The sequence below is a fragment of the Corvus hawaiiensis genome, chromosome 2, assembly GCF_020740725.1.
Source record: "Corvus hawaiiensis isolate bCorHaw1 chromosome 2, bCorHaw1.pri.cur, whole genome shotgun sequence".
NCBI lineage: Eukaryota > Metazoa > Chordata > Aves > Passeriformes > Corvidae > Corvus > Corvus hawaiiensis.
In genome coordinates, this window is record NC_063214.1 from 49,841,758 (window position 1) to 49,859,445 (window position 17,688).

General features: G+C 41.2%; 1 protein-coding gene across 2 annotated transcripts in view; it reads right to left on the reverse strand.

Annotated features, from left to right (window-relative positions):
* The window catches only part of SPATA13 (spermatogenesis associated 13), a 146,832-nt gene extending 130,414 nt beyond the window's left edge, over positions 1-16,418 (reverse strand). Inside the window, exon 1 of one of the 2 annotated variants that reach the window (XM_048294899.1) lies at positions 16,016-16,418. In XM_048294899.1, coding sequence (XP_048150856.1) covers positions 16,016-16,093 — 78 coding nt within the window. In that variant the 5' untranslated portion in view covers positions 16,094-16,418. The remainder of the gene's footprint in view (positions 1-16,015) is intronic. The other variant, XM_048294902.1, reaches the window with a different exon arrangement.
* Between the last annotated feature and the right edge of the window lie 1,270 nt (positions 16,419-17,688).

Genomic DNA, 17,688 nt, shown 5'->3' on the forward strand with positions numbered 1-17,688 from the left:
AAATATAAGGCTCAGACTACTGTTGCCTTAAGAGGTTGTCTGAAAGCAACTGAAGTACAAACTCTGTAGATGACACACATAAAATAAACAAAGTCCTTTAACTGCAGGGAAAAAACTGCAAAGAGAAGTAGAAATGTCACTCGATTTACTGATAAGCTAAATAATTTCAGAAGGCTTTTAAAGTGTACCACTACTTCTAAAATGAATTATACAGATTTATCACTTCCTAGTATGTGCTAAATGAAGGGATTAGAAGCAGATCTTCAGGAGTTCAGAGAGTACCAAAATCATGACCTTTATAAACACAAAAACCTCGTCTCCTGGCTATGCACAAATTAAAAGTTATGCTACATTATAGCACAAGATCGGCAGAACATTTGTTCCATTTGCCCTTGTTCTTCAGGGTTTTGTGTTGATTCTTAGGCCGAAGTCTTTTGTGCTGGTAAATAGATTCAGAGAAAGGATTCAACCAAGGCGTTTAGCTTTTGAAAGAGCCTTTCACTAGGTCATATCTGAAAACAAAGGGAAGATAATGATACCACTAGTGTTCACAGAATACCATGCTACTTTTTTCCTTCTGTCTTCCTATTATTTCAACTTGACTTTACAACTTGTGGCACCAAGGAAAAAATAAAACCTGTGACCAGTACAATTTCCAATACCACAACTATTTAAACTAATGGGATTCATATTTTGTGTTCCTCCAAAAGCACTAGGGGAAATGTTGTTATTGTTCTGATATTTTCTAATGTCTAGGAAGTGTAATTCTGGGAATGCTTCAGCGACTCAATGTGACTCATTGACTCTTCTTTGAGGAGCTAAACAAGAGAAGAACTTAATGAAGATTTTATACTGTTAATGTCAGAAGGACAAAAAAAAACCCCCTGCTTCAGGGGCTCTGAAACAAGCCCACGTTTCACACGTAGCGGCGCAAGGCGCACGGGTCTCTTTGCGGGCCGGGGGCAGGAGGAGCCGGGCAGCGCTTTGGCCGTGCCGGCGCGGAGCGCTTCCCCCGCTCGCCCTCCAGCGGTGCTCCCGCTCACTGCAGCCGGGGCTCGCCCGGGGCACAGCTCGCTCCTGCCGGGAATTCAGGGCTCGCATGTGAACAACTTCACTTGCACTAGATTAAGGATTAAATGGGTATTTGACTGGAGAGTGCGATGCAACCTGGTACAAAGCGAAAGGTCGTTCACAAACCCTCCATCAGATGAGTTTTCAACTCCCACACAGAGACCAGGGTCATTGTGATCTGCGCGTTTGATTTGTGCCCATCCCCACTCCAGGGAAGATGACAGTTTAATAGGGTTGAGAGAGCACATTCGAATTAATCTGCCTTAAAGGATCATTTGTAACTTGATTTGAGACTGGTATTTTTATGGCGTGGCAAAAGAGAGAAGTTGATGTACTCAGTCTGTTTAACTTCCAGTCCTCTCCACACTTTCTAGCTTTATTAAAAAACAAATGCAGAAGCATCAAAATACCTCTAAAATAAAATGTGTGTTTATTCTACAATTCTTTGGCATAAAATCTGAAACAAAATTCCTGCGGAGCATCTGTTTACAAAAAGCATCCAGAGGGTTCCCGAGGGGAAATATTCCGAAGAGGTCGCAATAAGCCATTAGATCCTACAGTCTTAGCCGTAGCAAAGGTTTTTTTGAGGTGTATTGCTTTTAGCAGTTTGGTGCTTCTGCAGTAATCCTCCTTGCTGTACAAGAAGACACAACATTGTCACATGTTTAAGGATTCTGCTCCACCACAGGGCTGCAGCAATGCCCATCGCACTGAGTCCAAATCACCCACCCTACAGTCATAGTTCCAGTTCACAAATACTGAACCAACATCTAATATAGTCCACTGCATTAAGGACAGACAAGACCAGAGCTGGCTTACCTTTATATGCCAGACTGTACTTCTGTGACAGGAGCTGAGCCATCCCCAGTTTGGCAGAAAACTTCATGTTGTAAGATCATAGAACTGTACCTTTCCTGTAAGAGGCCCTAAGTCTTGTTAATCTGTTTCAGGAGTTCATAAAACATAATGCGAGGTCATTCCAAAGCAAGCAATATTCAGTAAGCTCTAAAACTACATTTGCAAAGAGTATGAACACATCTGGTAGCAAAATGTCTTCTTACTGGAAGTCAAGTCAGCTGTCCCTTGATCATTGCTAATGTTCTTCACACTTTTCTACACAATCTATACTGCAATTGAATAATTTAGGTGTCAGCTAGTTCTAAAGATCATAGAAGAAAAAAAACCCTAGCAGTATATTCGTTACAAAGAAAAAAATCTGAACCTATTCAACTCATGAGCAGGTGGTACTGATTTTAACAGTTTCAGGATTTCAATAATAAAATCTCTTCAAAAATCTATTTTTCAAGTCATTTGTTTGAAAATAAACTGGAGAAAAAGGTGCTTTAGGATTTCACATCCATGTAGTTTTTGTTATAGACATAATGATAAAGCTCAGTAAAGGAAAAATTACATCAAATAGCAAGGGGAATTTCCTAAAAACCAAGACCATGGGATAGTTTCTTAAAAGACAAAAAAAAAAAAGAATCCCTGACACTAAGACCATTTAAAATTACTCACAGAATAATCTCCCACTCCCCACCACAGACAAGATCTTTCTTGGCTCTAAACTAAATGAATTTGCTGCTGGCTTGGATAACAAGGGTGAAACATGATGATGCAGTCTGGCCTCCACAAGAGTTCCCTTTGTGGTCTAGTGGAACTCTGCTAACAGGAACACAGGCACCAGCCTTCTAAGCTCCTGAACTTCCAGCTCCAGGTGAAACAAACCTTGGTCACTGGGAAATACATATAGTGAACAGCTATCAGACAAGCAGGTCAGTAGTTTGTTTGAGCTCAGGAAATTCTTTTCCCAGCATATCTGAAAATATAGAAGTCACTACAGAATATAAGCAGGAAACAGACTTCCAAAGGCTTTGCTTACTAAATAACTTCTGTTTAAACTGAACTAGAATTATTGGTTTATAAATCCTTCAGGACAGAAACCCTTCACATCTACATAGATAACATCTAACAGAATGCAGCCCCATTATGAACATATTTTGTGAACACAAAACACACTACAATGGTAAGTAAATATTAAAACACCCCTATGCATATATTCATCAGAATGCACCAAATGCTATAAAGGTCAGCATTTTCCCCCTCATGTTTTTGCCCCCTGATACCGTTTCTACTGTGGTTCATCACACTTCAGCCTGCAACTCTGAAGCAAGACGTGAGTGCAGTAGGGTATCTGACCCTCTCCCTACACAACCATACAACTCCTGCCCAATTTGATAGGTTTATTTCATGGCAATATTGTAACATTCAAGCAATATCTTGTTTAGACTGCAAATCAAGTAATGTGCTGTAAGTAGACAAGGTGAGTTCCCTTTTGCTTTCTTTTCCCCTATTCAACAGGCAATTCTTGTAAGTTTAAAACACAAAATGTGTTTTACAAACAGGAAGTTTTAAAGTATGAGGTGACACAGCCCGCAGTACCAAAACAGCATCATTCTTGCCTACTTGTGATGCTACCAAGCCTCTTATATAGATGGGTTTTACCTAGGAGCAAAACAGGACTTCCAGTGCTGCAAACGGCTCTTGTAGGCTAGTGCAGTAACAACAGCACCAGGGAATGGTTCATTAACCTCAAGGGGTTGCACTGACACAGCTACATTATAAACAACAAAGGTCTTCAGTGCAGATGGCACTGTAGGTTTCTACATCTCCTGTCCCGTTACTAGCTCCACAATTTCTGCTTCTTTATAAGGTCTGATTTCACACCTTTCTAAATGTCCCATGACAGTCAGGTTTAGAAGCACAAATGGTCCACCTGGGCATCCTAAAGCTGAAGAAGATCATCTCTTTATCTGGAAGAAGAGAATGGCCAAGAGATAAATTTCTAATCCCTTGTGAAGCCTTGTAAGCATATATGCTTACATCAGCCTCAGAGCAAAGGATTTTAAATTGCATTGCAGTTACTTTGTAACTTTAGAGTCTGGATCTGTGCTGCTCGTCTGACCATGCTGTCAGTAAATCAAGGAATACTGTGGTCATGATAATTTTGAGGGTGCATCTGCACACATTCTGATTCTTTGGACTAGTCATTACCTCAGGGCTTCTGATAAATAAATAATAAAATCTCCCTTTTTGCCTGCCTAAAAGAATACAGAAGGTCCTTTGTTATCTGCCTATACCTGTGGCTTTGTTTAGGAAATGGATCCATCTTAACTTGGTATTGAATTAGGTCTCAGAAGAGTGATCCAAAGCCTAGAAAGCTTCTCCCTGGATTTATAAGGCTTTATATTAAACCACATATGTCCAGAGCACAGTATCCTTTTACCAGCTGAGATATTCAACCCTGTGCCCATCAGAGGCCATGTAAGTTAATGTCAGAGGATTCCCTTCCCAGGTTAACTCTCTGTTTCAGAATTAAACTTTCAAATTACAATACTTTGCCAATGCATCTCACAACTGTTGAGATAAAAACTATTTTTCAGGATATATGAGAAAACAGAGCCATACTTCTGAGCTTTTTGAAATCCACATTAATGGTGATCACATGCTGTGCAGTGTATATCTGATTAACAGACAACTTCAAACAATTTTTGTGTTTGCAATAACTCTGATTGCCTTGGTGAAAACCTAATGAGTAGCCTGTTATGTTCTCCAAAGTTTTGTCTCAGTGTAATATTTGTGTTACTTTAGGCAGAAGGAAGTAATATCTTTGTAAGGATGAGTTTTCATGTGTATAGATAGACTTTTAAGTGAATTTCTTTAGCAATATTTGACATTACTTCTTTCTGCCTAGACCATTAAAACAGAAGTACTGGGAAATGCCGAAACAAACATTGGAAAAGGTCAGGCTTTCACAGCAAATTTCCATAATTCATTACAGATTCACTACACATGGACAGGCTGCAGTAAATTGTTCTGCTGACAAAACTGCAAAGCATAATGAGTGGAATGATCTGAACTGCTCACAACACAAGGACAGCTATGAGATCTCTAATTGGGGAAAATTAATTCATCAGAAAAGTTCAGTCTGCAATCTTGGATTCTGAATTTTACAGTTGAAATTCTAAGTTATTCAGGTCATGTTACTGAACTATACATGATGCTTTATGTCTACATTCTTCTAAATTATGGATTGGGTATGTTACAAATGGTACCTTCCATTTAAAGCAAGAGTTATCTTGCAGTGTGTGCAGTGCAACTGAGAGGAGGAGACCAGCTTTCAAAATCAGCTGAATACTTTTCTGTACCCTGGCTAAAGCCAGGCTTTTGTCTTACTGCTTTAATGCTTTCACTCTGTTATTTCTTCACTTCAGAGTGGCATAAATGATTCCCTCTTGCTGCTGAGCTTTGGATGTAGAACTGGGCAGAGTCTCAAAGTCTGGAGATCATTTACTAAACCTACATCTCTTCAGACTGGCTAAACATTGGCACAAACAAGAACATTAGTCACCCTCATAACTAATGGTCATTAGTAGCATTTTTAAGTTCAGAAACACAGCAGCTCAGATTATCCATCATTTGAGACAACCAGTCCTTCAGTTTCTGGACAAATGAATGGTGCATTGCTTACAGGTAGAAATGTCATTCTTCTGCTTTATAAATCTGATGTTTGACAATAACTAACCTGGGATCTGGGAATCTTTCCCACTCTTGCATCAAGGTCCATTCTCTGTCTGCATAGTGAATGTTTGTTGAGATAACACTCAAATGTATACATATCATTGCCCCTCCAGGCCTTGAACTACCACACTGCTTTCACTGGTAAAATATGGTTAGGTGGGATCCACTGCCTGCCTATAAAGATGATGGAGAGACCAGGGTTTTTGGGTCACCTGCAGAGTATGCCAGGCCCATAGTTTAGAAACTGCAATGACTCTGTCTAGTAAGAGAGGGCTAAGCACAAACACAGGCCTTCCTAGCCTTGCTCCAGAAGTGAAAATACTACGTCTCTTAACCTAGACAGCTGGTCCTTATGGATCTTCTTTAATGAGACTCTTCAGCCATTAAAACCTGTAATTAGTGCCCCCTTAACCATTTTCCTGAAAAACACTGAGAGAAAATTGCAAAGACCTTTTATGCCTTACGAGAAATCAGTGGATATTTCAAGGACTCAGTAACTAAAGAGAATGTTGCATGATTAGTTTCCGGATGGTTAATGTTTTCTGTAATTCAGGGACAAACCCTAGTACAAAATCCTTTGAGTAATGGGCACTGGACCCACTGAGTGCTCTAGTTTCTTCTGAATACAGAGATTCATTGTGTTGAAGAGTTACTAGTTAATGGTTATAATAGTATACAATAATAGTGTTACTGGAACAGCTAATCTGAGTTCATAGAAGGCAAACAACTCCTGCAAACAGCTGAGCTGGCTGCTGCTTTCTAATACAGTGGTAAAGGTCGAAATGGCAGCTTTGAATAGAGAAGAAATGCTTGGTTTAATGTTGAACCAAAGAAAGTATCAAACTCTATATACTTTAATGCTCTTTAACAAATCCAAACTTGCAGACTACACATAGACACGTTACTGATCTTCCAAAACACAACTTCAGAGCCCTGGGGGAAGGAAGTAGCAGCCACAGTGTTAAATGCCGATGCAATGCCTTTGCTTTCAGGGTGAAGTAAAATGTTGGCACCTAAATGAAAGAGAACTTTTTTGTAAATGCCTGTTTATGTAACTTTTGGTCTACGTAAATCTCCTGTTAATGCATTGGGACCCTAAAGAGGTTTAAATGGCGAAAGCCGCTCAGCTTATCTTTGAGCTTACCTGGAGTCACAGTGTTCTTCCAGAGCTTTGTGATATTATTGCCCAAAGGATGGCAAGACAGAGAAGAGGTCACAAGAATTCTGTCACACCACATACGCTATACCCTGAGTTATGCACAGGCTCACTGTTTCATTCATTTTATCAAGCGATTTACCAACTTTAAATGGAAAACTTTTTGCTCAGTCCAGTTCCCTCTTTCAAGCATGGCTTTTTTCTTCCCAGAACTATTTTACTGAAAGATGTGTCATGTGAGCAAGGCCAGCAGAACCCCTCCCTGCTACAGGATCCACGCAGCACCAGTGGGCCCCTTAGCTTAGTTCAACGTGGAAATGAGACAACAGATAATGGCAGAGAGGTGAAATATCCCAACATTAGACTGGGAAATAAGGAAAACAAGCAAGAATAAGTTAATAGTGGAGAATATTTGCTAAAATTCCACCTCATTTTTGCAGAGGTTCAGCACTGCCTGCAACCCCTTTCAACCACATGGTTGTGAGAAACAGAGCCTGCAAAACTGGCTCAAGCCAAGCCTGAGGCTGGCCAGTGGAGGCCAGTGTGGTGCTGGATAATGTTCAGAGCCATTAATTAATGAAATTCCATATGGAGTCAAACAACGGGACTTGGAGTGCATTTTGACAAATGTGTTGGATTCCTGAGTTCGTTAGCCTCATCATTCAGCTTGGTTGCTGGAAATCAGAGCCAAAGGAGACATAATGACCACCAGGCTGATCCAATGTAACATCCTTACAGAGTTGCTTGCTGATCACTGTAGGATGTAAATCTCTATTCATGAACATTAAGCAAATACCCAGTGCCACCAGCAATACGATCCTCTGAAATCCTCCCTTGGAAAGAGCTAGGTGTTAGGATGCTGATTTGATCACATCTAAACCATAGACAGACAATACTGCCTGGTCAAAGAGGACAGAGGGAGGGATGCTTAAAGACATGAAAGGAAGCAAATGGCATGGTCCTTCCAGAGAGTTAGATGTGCCTGTCTGTCACCTCTGTCCCTGAACGCAAAGTGCCTGTCTAAGGAAGCTGTTCCACCCCTCCTCTCTGATCACAGAGAGACCCCATGGCCAGTAGGAAGGACACATTCCTGTCTTGGTGTGATAATACTGAGACCTGAGGAAATCCATGCAGTATCCTGTATCCTGTATTTCCTAACCCTCAGGATCAGTAACAGCAGCAGAACCGGCACAGTATGATCCATGATCAACATGGATAAACTGACCTGTTTCCTTGGGAAGTGAGTGAATATTGCACTGTGGAACCTCAGTAACTGCCAGAGGCTCACAAAGGCAAAGGAACTACTTTTCCCCACTTGTAAGATTTTCAAGCTACAGTTTTCTCTCTGGCTCTCAGAGAGGATGTGTTGCCAGGAAATATTTTTTGTGAGAAGTGCTGTTATCGTCAATACAGCAGTAAAAGACAGTGCTAAACATTCCCTGCTGCTGAGACCAGTTTTGCAAAGACCACTGAGGTTTTTACTAGCCTGATTAGAATTTGCTGGCCTTAAAAGGAACTTAAACAGAGTACAGCTCAGGAAATATCTCTACCGCATGGCCACATTGGGAGTTAAAGGATGTATGCAATATGTGTTTTCTCAACTGCCCACCCCCAAGCAATTGGAGGTGCCTGTCCCTGCTGCAGAGGTTGCTGAAGTTCTTCTAAATCAGCAGGTAAATCACTCTGATTTACAGTATGGCATATTAAGATAAATTGATACATGTTTCTTTAATGCCCCAGGTTGTGATGTGACTCACAAGAGCTCTTATCGAAAGTAAAAAATGAAGCTGTCATCAGTCAGAACTCTTTCAGTGCCAGTTAATGTCATACAACCATTGCTTCTGAAAAAAGTTATGCTGATTTCAAAAAGGAGAGGGGGGATGGACACAATTTAATGCTTAGATTGTATAAACATCACATCAGAGTGCTCTCTTTAGAGGAACTCTGGGTCTCACTCATCCCTGCACCATCTCACTCTCATTTCTCACATGTCTTCTGTCATGTCTGAACTAAACCAGAAAGCACTTTAGGCCAGGACTATGTCTTTTAATATTTTGTAAAGCATTTAGGATGCTTTTAATTGCACCAAGACAACGAATACTGTATAAAGAGGAATGAATTACCACTGCTGTGGAAGATGATTTCTACATGCTGCCCCAAGTTTGCAACTGCTCATTTTTTAACAGTAATAGTGAGAAGACCTTCACATATTGACTAAGTGATTTATAATACCCCAGTACTACTATGACTACCAAGAGCCAAACATCTGCACTGGAACAGAAACTGAATCCCATGGGGAAAACACATAGCCACTCTATAATTTCATAACGTATTCTCGTCAAGATCAGTGTTTCACATAAATTTTATTCTTTTTGGTCAGAATCCAAAACTTCTACAAGACAAATCCCAAACTTCCCCCTTACACATGCCTCTTTGTTTTGGTGCTGCGCCATCATATTTTCTAGTCTCCATAGAGCTTGAAACAACCCTTCTTTGTGTACAACAAGAACCTTGAAATTCCCACTTGCAGTTCACTGGGTTTCTAGTCATCCTGTCCGGTGACAAATTTCAGTTCCCTTTTGCTCTTTCCCACCTTTTTCTTACCCAGATTAATCAAGACCTCTGACCTCCTTTCCTAATATGTCATCAGGCCAGTAAAGGATGACTAAAGGTAGAGCTGATGTTGACTAGTAAATACAGAAAATTTGGGTGTAATATTTGAAACAGTGGATGTCCATCAGTATGTGTATTGGGAGAGCAAATGTGATCAAACAGAGGTGTGACTTCACAGTTTTGACAATAGCTTTCTGTATGGCTGTGTTTAGGCTGCGGTTCCATGATGGCATATCTAAGCACCACCAACAGTATAAAATGGATTTCATCAGGCTTGAGAAGGTGACTGCAGTTCAGACAGATTAAATGCACTACACAGGAGATAGTTTAAGCTCTGTAATGGTTTAATCCTTCTATGAAGGCTTTATGATGGCTGTGGGAGGCAGATGTTCCTTGATCTAGCATAAGAACAGAAATGTGCAGACAGATTGTACCTGATTGGGCATAAAGCCTGACAGTACAAAATAGATTCATCAATGGTTTTGAACAAATTTGAATGAGCAGTGAGTTAATGTTAAATCAAATCTTGGCTTCAGATGGCCACGGCATTTCTGATGAAACGTGAGGGTCCCTGAAGGCAGATTTACCATACTGCCAAACCATGACATTCAAAATACTGTCACATGCCCTCTTTCAGTTCTACCTCTGTCAAATTACATTGTGAGATTGACTAATGTCCAGGCCTTTCCCAGCATATCTCCTTGCCAAATGATATGGGCCAAAAATTCCAAAGCAAAATTTTGGATTGTGCCTGAACTGATTGATCATCACCTCTGTCAAGGGCATAGCTCTGGGAGACAAGTGTTGTCACACTGGGAGGACTTTGTACCCTGCACGTGAAGTTCAACACAATATAACACGCCTGACTGATGCCAATGGAGCTAAAAGGACTCAGGCCAGCTATACCTGCCAAAGACACAGAAGTATTTACGTATTTTGAATAGTTGCAAGAAAATAGGAGGATTTAAGGCCAAAGGAGAATCCTGACAGCTTCAGCTGAAATCCTCAGGTAGGGGGCATAAGCACTGATAGAGGTGCAGCCAGTCCCATTTGCGTTCTGCACTGCTTTCTAGATCAAGTCATCCTGTGAAAGGAGCAGCATAACAGTGTAACTGATTTCCTTCCTTTCTATTCTAAAAGCTTAACCAATAAAAGTTTTCTGGCTCAGAATATGGTAAGCACTGGAGAAGGAGTAATTTTTATACCTATAAAAAGCCATTGTCTAGTTTTAAATTGCATTTAGACTATTTTTTTAAGAACTTCCAGTAAATAAGCATAGAAATAAATTTCAGTATGCAGTCAGGCAACTTTTAGGATTTTAGTCATCAAACACTTATTGATGGAGAAAAGAGCACAAAGGAAATGCTTCCCAGAAACTGCTTATGGAATTAAACAGTGTTTGCTTGAAGAAGCCAAAGAATTTCAAATCTTCAGTAAGGTAGTTGAAAGGAGAGGTGGTACAACTGAAAACAGTAGAGGCAAAAAATATCCAATGATTTGCCACAAATAGTTTGCCCAGATCTATGCTGTACTATCTTATAAGTGAAGAGACATTTCCTTATGGGAATTACACCACAGTTTAGCAGCTTGTGCTTTATCCTGTCCCTCTCTGCTTTCTCTGTCTCTCATTTCAGTAGTTGTTATTTTAGCTGTTGTCATTAAAAAGAAGCTGAGAAGTTGCTGCCATAACAAGCCATTTGAATGAGAAGCATACAGAAGAGAGTGAGAGAAAGTGATAATCAACAGCCCGTATCAAATAGAAAAGAACTAGAGTGGTACAGCTCACAAAACCCCCAAATAAATGGCTAGAAACTCCCTTTAGTAAAAATACCCATCCTGAACTTTCCATGTCTTCAGTACAAAGGGTCAACATACACGGGCAGAGCTGACCCAGAGCAGTTTCAATTTTATCATGACTCTCTGAATGTTGTTCATTTGCTACATTGCAAATAATGGTCCCTTTTTGTCACCACGAGAACAATAACAGTGACACCAAAATGCTTCTCATGCCATTCAGCGCAAGTCACTGCAGTGAATTTGTTCCAACCTCTACTTAGTTCTTCTGTCCCGAATGCAGCAATATTTCCGTGGTTTCCGTGATTATCCTCCTTGTTCCGAGTTGCACAACTACTTTGTTTACAGCTTATTTCTTCTAGCTGGAAACAAATGACTCCGATGAGGCACCCCGGCCCTTTCTCATTCACTGAAGCCCAGGCGGAGCTCGCAAGGAAGGCGATGTTTGCTACCATCTGCTGGTGAACTACAGTTGGGGCCTGAAGGAGCATCACAGACTTGATTTTATGCATTATTTGAACTCTTAACAAGAATCTGCTGATCCATTTGAGAAATATTCACGTAAGGGTTTGGTAGGGGGATAAGAAAATACTGACGTTTTGTTGAGTGGCAAAAGCTAGCAAAGGAGGATGTGCTGAACATAACAAAAAATAATCAGAGAGAGAGAGAGAGAGAGAAAGGGATTTAAGTCCTCTGAGAATGTGCAAATCTGTGCTAGGAAGAACTTTGAGGAGACATGTAGAGCTGTAGAATTCCCAGAAATATAATGACAGGAAGAAAACCTTGATCTATTATCATGGCTCAAAGTAATAAATCTCTGAGACTGTTGCTAGAAATAATAGTAAGTCATCACTTCAAAAAGTACTTACTTCTATGGCAGTAGCTCCCAAATTAGGCATCAAAATCCCAGACTTGTCACTGTGAAGTGGTATTTAACATTAGTGAGACAAGCATTCGGGGTCACAGCTTGTTACAGGACTCTGAATATTGCATAGAGGGAAAGGACTTTGTTAACCTCCTTTGGGGTGCATCCAAAAGTCACAAATATACAAGATGTGAGTCTGCACTCACAAGCTGGGAAAATAAAGAGATGTGTCACATGTGCTTGTGAACCTTGAACAAAGTTCATAGAAGCTGATGTACAGGTATCTGGTGTATATATTGGAATACTCTTTAAAAGCAAAGTGGAAAAAAAAATAGCATTTAAAACGAAGGCTGAGAGCAATAGAAGTTTCTGAATGTTTTTTTCAGGGAATTTAGACTTGGAAGTGTTTAGCAGCTCTATATTTAACAGTTAGAAACAGTTACTCTTCAAGGAGAAATGTATTGTTCTATAAGCTGAAAACAAGGCCCAAGTAAAGAACAAACTGAAATTCTTCCCCAAAAGTTCTGAGCCTCCTCATCTCCATCACCTCCGCAGCTTTAATAGGATCTGGGGAGCTAACCAGTTCCTTGGACCAATGCAAGGCCTTACAGAGAATTCAACCCCAGAGTAATCCATTACAGTATGTGCCATATTCATGCTGTCCTCCTGTTGCAGTGCTCTTTCATGTGCCATCACATGAGGATGACATTTGACACCACATTACTGTCCTTCTGCTCATGGTCTGGTCCTTTGTTCTCATGCACTAATTCCATAGATCGGCCTGTTTCTGTTTGTACTGTATTTACTACGGTGGTTTTCAATGCTGAGGGTGTATTTAGGAGCCTTGACAACAAAGTAAGAACAGACTGTTCGCTAATGTGCACTTACACTTGCTGAACAGAGCAGACAACTGTAGCTCTATGCAAGTCTAACTGAGGTTCCTAAGGCAGCAACAGGGGAGGTTAATCTGAGCCAGAAAAGCTGCGTGCTGCTGCCCGCTTCCCACGCCTCCCACCCTACCTCCCCACCAGTCCTTTTCAAGCTGAAGCACTGTGTTCAGCTTGCCACAGAAAGAAAATGAACACTGAGCCCCTGATTTTTCTGGTTTCCTTATCACAGATATTGCCCACTTCGTAAGATTTGAACATTGTTCCCACATCCTTAGGGAGGAGTTTACATCATTATTTCTTAGCAGCCTTCCAGGCGACAGGTCCCTGCCCCAACGGCTGTAACTGCTGGGGAGACAGGGCCATTGTGCAGCTTTCCAAAGTTGGCAACAATGCGCGTTCAGCTTGGGCTCCAACCGACTGCAAAGCCTCCCCCAGCTCATTTATCTGTCCATGTCAGGGAGATAAAGTGCAGCATCAATTGGCAAGAAAGCCCTGAGTTAGGCTGATCCCCATCGAGTGAATTTCCTGGCCTTGAATAGAAAGCCACAAACCAGCAGTTTTTGCTGCTTTCCCCCATACAGTTCAGATGGGATTCAACAAAGCCGAATCACCAGTAGTAAATCAATTGGATTCAAGCATAGCTAAGCCTCCCTAAGCGAATACATTCTGTAACTAAATCTGCTGGTACCCTGTGAATTTGAATTGCATTTATCTAAGCAGCATGTTTTCTGTTCACAGGTTAGGAAATGAGTGGTAGGAGTTTGTAGTGTATCAATAGCTGCAGGATCTTTTTATCTGCTCTTAAAGCCAGGTACAGGAGACAAAGAGGCACAAGACAGGACTCCCCAAATGTTAGCAGCAACTGATTGAAAATGCAACAGTAATTCAAGTGAGCGAAACCTGAAAAGCCCTTTGAAGAGGGATTCTGGCCTAGCTGATACCAACTGCAGTCTGATTTTTATAGCCCACGCACATCTCAGATTACTCAGCCCTCTGCTCTGCTGACCAGCTACACACCTGAAAACAGATCAGGAAGTACCAGCAGCCCATTCTCTAAGGAGCAGGGAAATAAGCGGAGGCAGACTGACACAAAGAGGTGAGAAAGAGGAGCCCAGTCCCCTCCTCTAGGCTTTATAATAAAGATGCTCATAGTTTATAGTAGTGATCCTTCTTCCTTTGGCTTTCAGGCATTGGTGCCTGTGTGAACCGCCATGTTCAGCTCTGAGCCTTTTGCACTTGTCAACTTGAGCCCTTTTCAGCTGTCACTTCCCTCTAGCTGTCCCGTGTCCATAACCTCCCCCACTTCTAATTAAACTACTTTTTACAAAACAATGTACTGCAAAAACAGTGGGGCTTATGCCCTACAGACTGAAACGTCTGGAGCAGGAGTACTGTCTTTTTTTCATTAAAATATCATAGAAATTAATATTTTACAGATAATTTAAATAGGCCAAATTACAGATAATTTAAATAAACTTTTCACCAATATTTCTAATCAGAAATTAATTTCTAAGAGAAACAAACACTGCATAGCACAGGGTAGAAAGATAACAATTTGGGACAGAACTTGCTCTGTTCTTCCCAGCACCAAGACACCTTCTACAGAGCTGCCACCACATCCTGGTCCCACCACACCATGCAAGATTCATCTGCTGGTCATGCTGTGCTATGTGGAAAGGCAGAACATCTTAGCATTATCTGTGGACTGGGCCATTTACTCTTGAAGAAAAAGACTTAGCATTCTGAAAGTAGACATCTCTGTCCTACCTCCTACAGCAGGAGGATGTGACCTCTTTCAGTTTCAAAGGATTTAAATTAACTTGCAATACCAGTGCTGTTCTGGCTGACACAAGGACATAAGCAAAGTAAGGTTGTGGGGAAACAGTCTTTCATTAGCCTCCTACTGTCAAAATGGAAGGCTTGTGCACCTGAAACCACGTCAGATTTTTTCCAGCTGTAATAGCTGGCTGATAAAACATACATACTCCCTCCACAAAGCTTTCTCTAAATTAACTTTGCATTACTTACGTAAGCGCTACTGCAAAGCCATCTCGTCTGCTGGCTTGCCATCCCGTCTTGTTTTTTCATACAATTGTGCCCACTTTCTTACATGTTTTTTATTTAGTTCATCAATAAATGTACTACATTTTATGAACTTCACTGTACTACAGCTTCTTTTAGCTTTTACTTTTAAATATTTACTTATGTTTGTGCATTGCACATATCAAAGAAGGGAAGGGAAGGGAAGGGAAGGGAAGGGAAGGGAAGGGAAGGGAAGGGAAGGGAAGGGAAGGGAAGGGAAGGGAAGGGAAGGGAAGGGAAGGGAAGGGAAGGGAAGGGAAGGGAAGGGAAGGGAAGGGAAGGGAAGGAACCTGTTCCCATCTCATCCTGGCAATGCTAGTCTCTTCAAAACAAGGTGGGAACATTTGTTTCAAGGAAGTGAAGATCTGAACTGAACTGATGGATGGGAGAAGGAGCTGATGTGCAAAGCATTTCTGACTTCTGCCAAATTACTGTCATGCATCGAGTATTATCATGCATCTAAGGGGTATTTTTTAATTTTAGTCTCTCATTATAGAGATGCATTGTGTTCTAACTTAGCATAGCATGGTACATATTTCACAAATCCTTGGAATCCCTAAATTATCTTAAAAGCTCTCCTCAAGAATCTTGAAAGCTCTCCTCAAACAGTGTCCCTTCCTTACAGAAATGAGTAGCTTATGTTTATATATCTCACTAGATTTGCTGTTAATATAAGTAAGTGGTATTTCCAGACCAGAATAAGGAAAATTACTATGAATTTGGCTATTTTTAAAGTCAAATGAGAACAGCTTTAAAAGGCAACAAGTAAGCTGTTCTCCAGAATGAGATCCATTTAGTCTAATTCCAAGCAGTTGTGCATATGCTGCATTGCAGTGCAATTCCCTTAAAACATTATTGCTCCCCTTAAAACTTCTCAAGCATGGCCTAAGGTTGGGAAAAATGCTCAGAAGCACATTTTATGGTGCCATCAACCTTTTTTACTTTATGCATATCTGAGCTTACCTTCCATGTGGCCGAGGGGCAGGCTGCCAAGGTGAAGGTAACTTTCTCTGTCACTACATTGAAGGTGACACGAAACATGGTTTGTATTCCAGTGGCCTCAGACCCAGGGTAGAATTCTTCAGTGACGGTCACACTGCTCACTTGTGTGCATGCTGCGGGCTTCTGTCACACTGCAGTATACATTCAGCTAACCCATAACGTTGTGATCGAAGCTGAAGCCTGAAACAGCTGTAAGGGTCCAGCTTTTCCCAGCAGCCTTGCTCCTGTGTGTCAGGACTAATCAGATTAGCAGGTCTTACTTGTCTGAGTTGGGACTAACAGGTTAGCAGAACAGTTTGAGTGGGGGAAGGGAGCAGTAAATAAATCAAATTAGGGCATTTACTAAGCAGCTGAGATTTCCTTCCTGCTCGCCTTTGTCTCTTTACAGGACTCACACAGAGCCAGGACAATGCACCACAAAAATGCAGCTTTGTTTTAGAACAGCTCTTTGTATAGGAGAATTTCTCTAACTTTGCCTTGATTTGATTTGTTTTTGATTGCCAGCAATCACCAAGGGGAGAGCTCTCCCAGAGCGGCCTGGATGTCATGCAGATAAACAAGTCTCAGACAGAAAAGGCATGTATTGTGCTTTTTTCATCCCACACAACCCACCAAGGCAACACACTGGCTGTGCCAAGAGATCAGTCACACACTCTGTTCTGCACAGTACTAGATAACAAGATTCACAGATGATCTAATCTGAAGACTAGGACAAAAAGGTCAAAGGGACAGGACAGGACAGGACAGGAAAGCTACGACCTTATGATCCTCAGCCTGCTTCAGAGTACTTTTTCCACATCTTGAGGCAGATTTACCCTCATGAAAAGGAAAATCCAAGAGAAGAAAGGAAAATGGAAACTACATATAATAGCCACAATTAAGAGTGTTTGCATGCATTGACTGTGCTACAGGACGTGGGAGATGCTACACAAGGGAGACACTTCCCTCATAGGCACAGCAGAGGCACTCGGCTCTCACTGACACCATCACATCATAGCACCATCATGTAAAGAACAGACTTAGTTTGGGTAACTTGTCTCTTATGTGTATTTATCTTTTCAAAAATAGGTCTCTAGTTCATTAGTCACCTAATTTTCTCCCCTGCCAATAGAGCAACATAGGTGGGACCAACTGCCTCTGAAACTGCCTCTTTCTCAGCACTGCTTGAAGGAGGGAGTGTATGTACTGACATTTCAGAACGCTGACGTGACTTGAGGTTAATACTGAAAACTTATACTGAGTGTTGAGACCGAGTTCAAAGATGCATTGACTTTCTCCTACTTGCTCTGTGGGTCTGGTTTGTGACTCAAGACAGATGCTTGCTACTGAATGAGGAGGCCATCAAAATGTCCTGAATATATTTCCTCCTTCTAGTCAGTAACTGCACCACGAGTAACAAATTTGCAATACTGGAAAGAGGCCAGACTATGAACCCTTTATTCTTGCCAACAAATACCTTCTCATACAAAAGTTGCACTGACATTGGATGGATTAGACTCACCAAGGGGAGTCGTAAGTATATTGACAATCTGATGCGGTAAAAATTCATTTATTCCAATAATCTAAGTCCTGTGGCCAGAAGAAGCCAAGCACCGTGCAAGAGCTAAGGAATGCTCCAAACCTGTAGATGACAG